At 58.4% G+C, this 6,838-nt stretch overlaps 1 protein-coding gene across 1 annotated transcript; it reads right to left on the bottom strand.

The window, feature by feature from the left end:
• Nucleotides 1–2,619: 2,619 nt before the first annotated feature.
• On the bottom strand, nt 2,620–6,039 carry MAFA (MAF bZIP transcription factor A). Its single transcript, XM_064640311.1, has 2 exons — nt 5,178–6,039; nt 2,620–5,133 (listed from the first exon to the last, which is right to left on the bottom strand). Exon 2 carries the CDS (start codon nt 5,013–5,015, stop codon nt 4,140–4,142), a length of 876 nt encoding a protein of 291 aa, XP_064496381.1. The 5' UTR covers nt 5,016–5,133; nt 5,178–6,039; the 3' UTR covers nt 2,620–4,139.
• Between the last annotated feature and the right edge of the window lie 799 nt (nt 6,040–6,838).

Genomic DNA, 6,838 nt, shown 5'->3' with positions numbered 1-6,838 from the left:
GGGTTTAAAAAGCTCTGCACGTGTGGAGGAGACCCCCAGGGATTGTCCCCACAGCCCCATCCCAAGTGTCAGGCACCACTTGGAGCATCCCATGGGGTTGGGATGCTCTTTTCCCCCTTGGAAAAGGCTGGAGTTGGGATGCAGGAGACGCCCGGGATGAGCGGAGGGGCTGCAGATCCTCACAGGAGGAGGAGTGTGGGGACCTCCTGCAGATCCCCAAAAAAAGCAGCGAGGAGATGGGAAAGGGGGTTCCACTCTTTCTCAGGGAATCAGGAAAAATGCGGGAAAAGCCTTAAAAAAAGGAGGTCGGAGTGACCCAAAAATGCCACACGTCCTCCTGCGCCACCGGAATATCCGCAGCCCTGCGGCACTGGGGACACACCAGCCCATCCCAGAACATCCCCATCCCAAAAAAACACGGCCCAGCACACGTGGAATACACTCACACAGCCCTGCAAGGGTCAGCACGGTGCAGCAGTCCCAAAAAAACGCTGGAATTCCAAGCAGGGATCACCCAGACACCCCCCAAAAACCTGGAAGGGGGGGGTTCAGAGCCCCAACACGGAGACGAGTCATAAACCAGCCAAATTTAGGCTTAAATCACTCAATTTTTATTATTTATTTGGCATATCCTGATCCCAGGAAGCCTGGAGAGAATTAGGGGCATGATGATCACTGCACCCCAACACTGGGATGGGGCAGGAAGGTGAAATTCCAGCCCCAAATCTCCCTGGAAAAGTGCCTTGGAACAGGGTCCCCCCCATGGAGGCAATAACCTCCCTCATCCCCCCGTGTCCTAATCCAGCTTTTCCCCTGCTTGGGGGAGTTCCAGGAGGTGCTGGAAAGCACAAAAATTAAATCCAACTGGTGCGAGGGGTTGGGAATCACATCCCTTTGGGAATGAAGGAAAAGGGGGCAATTCCAGGATCACCAAAATAATCTGCTCCGGGGCGAGACCCCGGCTTGGTGCTCCCCCCAAAAAATGGAATATCTAAATCAGAAAGGAGAGGGGGGGAAAGGGTGATGGGCATCAAGGCATTAAGGGGGAAAATTGGGAATTCTCAGCCTTAAATCGCTGCCTTTGCTCTGCCAAGGCGGTGGGAAAAGGATTCTCGGAAGGAGGCGATGGCGGGATCCTGGGGTGAGATCCCACAGGGAGTGTTCCCCCAAAACCCCACAGAGCCCCCCCAAAGCCAGCTCTGCTTCCAGAACCGGCCCCATTGCAGGTGGGAAAAGGGGCAGTGACCCCACAGGGAGAGCGGAGCGAGATCCAGGGCTGAGGAAACGGATGGATGCGGGGATGGAAAGTCCCCGGGATGGTTTGGGAAAGGCAGCGGCCCCAAACACCTTCTTCCTCCCCAAACTCTTCTTATTTAATCGTGAGGCAGCCGGGTGGGTTTTCCCAAATCGAAAGCGCCACGAGAAAGGAATATCGGGAGGAAAAGCTGGGGAATAACCCACCAGGAAAATGCGATTCATCCCCAAAAAAATTCCAGGAGAGGAGGCGAAGTCCTGCCAGCGGCTGCAGGGGCAGCAGGACGGGTTCTATTCCTTTAGAGCCAGATTTCCAAAGCTTCCCTGGATCTCAATAAAACCAGGAAAAGGGGGTGAATCCCCCCCTCCCCAAGCCCCCCTGCTTGCCCAGCCCTGGGGCAAGTGATCCCTCTGCTTCCCGGCTCCCATCCCAAAATCCCAGTCCGACATCGAGCCGAGCTCTGGCTGCTCCGACCCCCTGAAAAATAAGACACCAAACAGCCAAAAAAGGAGGAAGAAAAGGAGGGGTGAGGTCTGGGGGGCGCAGGACAGGCAGGATCGGGGGGTTGTGGGGTCACAGGCAAACCCCAGAAATCCCGGGAAAAGCCCAGGAGTTTGACGGAGGGCGGCAGGAGGAAAAGCCGCAGCCACGGAGCCGGAGCAGCTCCCGGCTGAGGACCCGCCGAGGCTGAACCTGTGTGAAAACACAGGACAAAAACCACAGATGGATTAAAAAAAATTAATATAAAACGTTCCCAAAATACGCCGGACCAAGGGTCGCTTCGGAATTTTTTCCCGCCGAGCCGGGAAAAAGCCGCGAGCGGAGCGGCCGCGCTCGGGATTTGCAGAAAAACGTCCTTCCAAACAGTCCCCCAAAAAAACCCCAAACATCCCTAAAAATACCAGCACGAAAGGTTTTCTCTAGGGGAGGCGTGTGATGGTTTGTTAAGGGGTTGTTTGTGTTTTGTTTTGTTTTTTTTTTATCCTCCTTTGAATTAAAAACTCGAGAGGGAAAAGCCAAAAGAGGGAAGAAAAAAAAAAAATCACTTATTGCCGCTTCAAATCCAGCCGGCGGCTCGTCGGGACGAGCTGGGATCACACGCTGGATCCGGCGACTTTTTCCGCAGGGATAAAGGTCTCCGGGACTTTTCAGTCGGGAAATAAACCCCAAAACCACCCTGGAAAAGACTTTTTTAAAAAAAAAAAAAAGAAAAAAAAAAGGCAGGGAAAGCGAAAAGCCGGAGGTCAACGGGATTTATCCCCGGGGAGGGTTTGGCATCCACACCGGGATTTAAAGGGAGGAATAAACGACCCCCTCCCCACAACCCCCATTCCCCCGAGATGAAGAGAAAACCCGACCCAGGCTCTAGTTGAATATAAGTTTTTTTTTTATCTTGATGCAACATCGTTAAAACCGTCACGAATCGAAACAACAGGTCGGTAAAAACGCTTCGCACGATCAGTCCCTAAAATGCACCAGGGGCTCCCCAAAAAGCTCGCCGCGTGTCCGCAGGACCCCTTTTGTTCTTCCCCCCCCCCTCCCCTCCCCACCCCAAAAATCAAGGGTTGGTTTTTTCTCTCCTCTTTTTTAAAGAAGCAACTCGTTTAAAATAAAATTTAAAAAAAAAACCAAAACCCACCCCGCTCCTCGGTCCCGCTTTCGCTCCGACGATTGCACGAATTCTTAATCCTCTTTTTCCTTTTTTTTTTTTTTTCCTTTTCCACACAGCAAATAATGTGCATTTTCTTTCCTTTTTTTTTTTTTTTTTTTCTCCACCGAACATCGAGGTTAAAATAAGATCCCGTTTCTCCCGAGGGTTAATAAATAAATCTGGTGCATAGTGAGATAGCAGCCAACCGTTCGCAGTCCATATATTACTATATTGCCTTTCAGGTCACCCGAAAATTGTTGCCTCTCCCTTCCCTCCCTCCCTCCCTCCCCCTCCCCACTATTTTTTAAGAGCATAGATAATTTTAAATCTCTATAAAACAGTATTATTTAACCCAATCGATTCCTGTATATAGTGCATTCGGCTTCTTCCCAACATCATTAAATTAACTCGGATATTATTTGCATGCTATTACATACAAACTTTTAAGACTCGTGTAATTTTTTTTTGTCTATTTTCTAAAGGATTTGGGGTTTTTTTTGTCTTTTTTTTGTCTTTTTTTTTTTAAGTTTTTTTTTTTCTCGTAAATCACCAAGCAAAATATAGGCTCAAAAAAAAAAAAAAAAAAAAAAGGCAAAAAACTAACTAATATTCTACATATTTACAAGGGTGAATAAGTTAAACGTGGCTCAGTTTCGCCGGCCGGGAATTAGGGAGGGAAAGAGGGGGGGGCGCGGAGGGGCCGGACAGGGCGCAGCGCTGCCGGGGACCCCCCCCCGGCCCGATCCGTGGGGACCCCTGGAAGAATAAAAATCAAATTGAGGGTGAAACACGCAGGAAAAGGTGTGTGGGATTGGGGGGGGTGGGGGGAGAAGGAGAATCCACCTGGAAGGCGCTGATGATCCCGGGAAAAGAGGGGGGGGTGGCCGTACACGTCCCGCATGCAAGGCTGGCTCCAGGTCCGCCCCCCACTCACCCACCCCGGGACCCCCCACCCCGAGTCCCCACGGGCGGGTGGGTGCGTGGGGGGGCGAGTTCGACTTCCCCTCCCCAAAATTTCCCCGGGAGGGGGGGACGTCCTCATATTATTATTATCATTATTATTAATAATAATTTTTTTTAAAAGACAAGCGGCGGGTTTGTTTTTTTTTGCTCTCCCCGCATGAGGAACGACAGCGACGACAAACCAACAACAACAACAAAAAAAAAAAAAGGGGGGGGGGAGGGGGAGCGATCCCACCCCCCATCCCACCGCATCCCACCAGCCCACCGGGCTCACATGAAGAAGTCAGCGGCGGCTTTGGGGGGGGCGGCGGAGGATGGGGACGGTTCCCTCGGGAAGCCCCGGCCGGCCAACTTCTCGTATTTCTCTTTGTACAGATCCCTCTCCTTGGCCAGGCGGGTCACCTCCTGCTTGAGCTGCTCCACCTGGCTCTGCAGTTGGCATTTCTCGTTCTCCAGGATGTGCCGCTGCTGGACCCGCTTGTAGCGGCAGGACTGAGCGTAGCCGCGGTTCTTCAAGGTCCTCCTCTTCTGCTTGAGGCGGATCACCTCCTCCTTGCTGAAGCCCCGCAGCTGCCGGTTGAGCTCCCGCACCGACATACTCACCAGCTGGTCGTCGGAGAAGCGATCCTCCAGGCGGAGGTGGTGGTGGTGGTGGTGGTGGTGGCCGGGGTGGTGGTGGGCGGCCGGCGGCATCTCCTCGCCCGCGAAGGGCTGAGGCCGGAAGGGCTCGTAGCCCTGGTGGTGATGGTGGTGGTGGTGCGGGGCGCCGATCAGCGCCTCCACCGCGTCCTCCGGCGTCAGGTTGAGCGCTTCGGGGTTCAGGTGGTGCTGGTAACCCGACATCCAGTACAGCTCCTCCAGCTGCTGCTTGGAGCCCAGCGAAGCGGCGGCGGCGGCGGCCGGGGGGCCGGGGGCCGGTTGCCCGCCGGGGCTGGGGGCGCAGAAGCTGGGCGAGGAAGGCACGGAGGAGCAGGGCGTGCTGAGCGGGGTGGACGACAGGGAGCCGGCGGGCAGGCGGTGGCACAGCCGCTCCGCCTCCGCCGGCTCCTTCTTCACCTCGAACTTCATCAGGTCGAAGTCGTTCACGTACTCGATGGCCAGGGGGCTCGTGGGCAGCTCCGCGCTCATGGCCAGCTCCGAGGCCATCTCAGTCCATGGAGGGCACCGGGGGGGGAGCCCCCGGGCACCGCCGCTCGCCGACGGGGCTCCGGGAGCCTCCTCCGAGGGCGCTCCGGGGCTGCCCCGCTCCCGGGGGGCTACGGGACTTTCCGCCGGGGCTTTGCTGCGGGTTCAGCGGGGCTGCAGGACCCCTCCGCTGGGGCTTTGCTGCGGGTTCAGCGGGGCTGCGGGATGCTCGGACGCGGATCTGCTGCCGGGCTCCGGGACCCTCCGCCGCGGCTCCGCTTGCGGGCTCAGCCGGGCTCCGGGACCTTCTGACGGCGCTTCCCAGTGGGGCTCAGCGGGATTCGGGACCCTCCGCCGGGGCTTTCTGGTGGGATTCAGCCGGGCTCCGCTGCGGGATTCAGCCGGGCTCTGCGACCCTGCGACGGGGCTCCGCTGCGGCGCTCCGGGACCCTCCAACAGGGCTGTTCTGCGGGTTAAGCCGGGCTTGGGGACCCTCCGATAGGGCTGTGCTGCGGGTTAAGCCGGGCTTGGGGACCCTCCGACAAGGTTGTGCCGCTAGACCTTCTGACAGGGCTGTGCTGCGGGTTCAGCCGGGCTCGGGGACTCTCCGACAGGGCTGCGCCGCGGGTTAAGCCGGGCTCGGGGATCTTCTGCCGGGCTCAGCCAGGCTCCGGTGCTCGCCTCCGACGGGATTTCGCGCTGAGCTTCAGCGGGGCTAAGCCTGGCTTCGGGACCCTCCGCTGGGGCTCCCGGGCAGCCCCCTCCGTCCGTCGGGGCTCGGCGCCGGACTCCGGGAGCCTCCTCCGGCCGCCGCTCGGCGCTCGGGGCCGGGCGGGCTCCGGCGCTGCCTGCGGCCGCTTCCCAATGGCGAGGAGCGGGCAGCGCCCTGCCCGCCCCTTCCTGCCTCCCCCTGGCACCTGCCCCGGCCCCACCTCCCCGGGCTGCGAGCCTGAGCCTTCTCCTGCCTCCTCCTCCTCGTCCCGCCGGGACCCGGCGCGCTGCGGGGCGGGGGCCGCTCCCTGCCCGCCCCTGCCCGCGACCGGCGCCGCCGCCGCCGGGCGCTCAATGGAACCCGCCGCCTTTTATACGGGAAAAGGAGGCGGTGCGGACACTCCTACAGGGGAGGGGATAATCCATCCCGCCTTATCAGCACGCCGGGATTTGCATATCCCCATGGCAACGCCCCCGGGGCAGCTGTCAGTCCAAGGGGGTTTTTGGGGGCGCATCCCCTGGACCCCCCCAGGGCACCCCCCGTGCGCAGTCACCCTCCCAGCGACAGCTCGGAGAGGGGAAAAAGAGCAAAGAAATCGTGTTTTTCTCCCCTCCCTGAAAATTGGAAAGACCCAAAAAGGCGGGTTATGGAGCCCGAATTGGGTTTGATTCCACCCCGCTGGACGCGGCCCCTTCCCCACCTCGGGAGCGGCGCAACGTCCTTCCCCTACACCGAATAGAGGTATTTCTGGGATTTTTTAGGGATGTTCCCAGAAGGTGGTGGTGGGCAGGGAGCGGCCACGAGCACCAGAGCCGGCTCCCCGTGCTCGGCTCCGGCTTTGTGTCACCGCAGGTGACACCCGCACGTGGCGCGTGGCCGGGAGTGTCACCAGCTCAAGGAGCGGGATCATCATCCCAGCACCTGGAAAAGGTGTCCCCGGCGCCGAGGAGAAGCTTGGTCGTGAGGTTTTGGGGGGTCTGGATGAGTCTCTGGAGGGGATGTGGCCTCGCTGTTCCTCCTGTCACCACGTGACCGCCGCAGGACGGGAGGGATTTGCAGGGAAACTGAGGCACGGGAGTTGTCCCACCCGATCCCAAGGGATGAGCGGCTTCATCCCACAGAGGCATCGACA

This window comes from Pseudopipra pipra, chromosome 1, assembly GCF_036250125.1.
Source record: "Pseudopipra pipra isolate bDixPip1 chromosome 1, bDixPip1.hap1, whole genome shotgun sequence".
Taxonomy (NCBI): Eukaryota; Metazoa; Chordata; class Aves; order Passeriformes; family Pipridae; genus Pseudopipra; species Pseudopipra pipra.
This window is presented reverse-complemented; position numbering and strand designations above follow the sequence as displayed.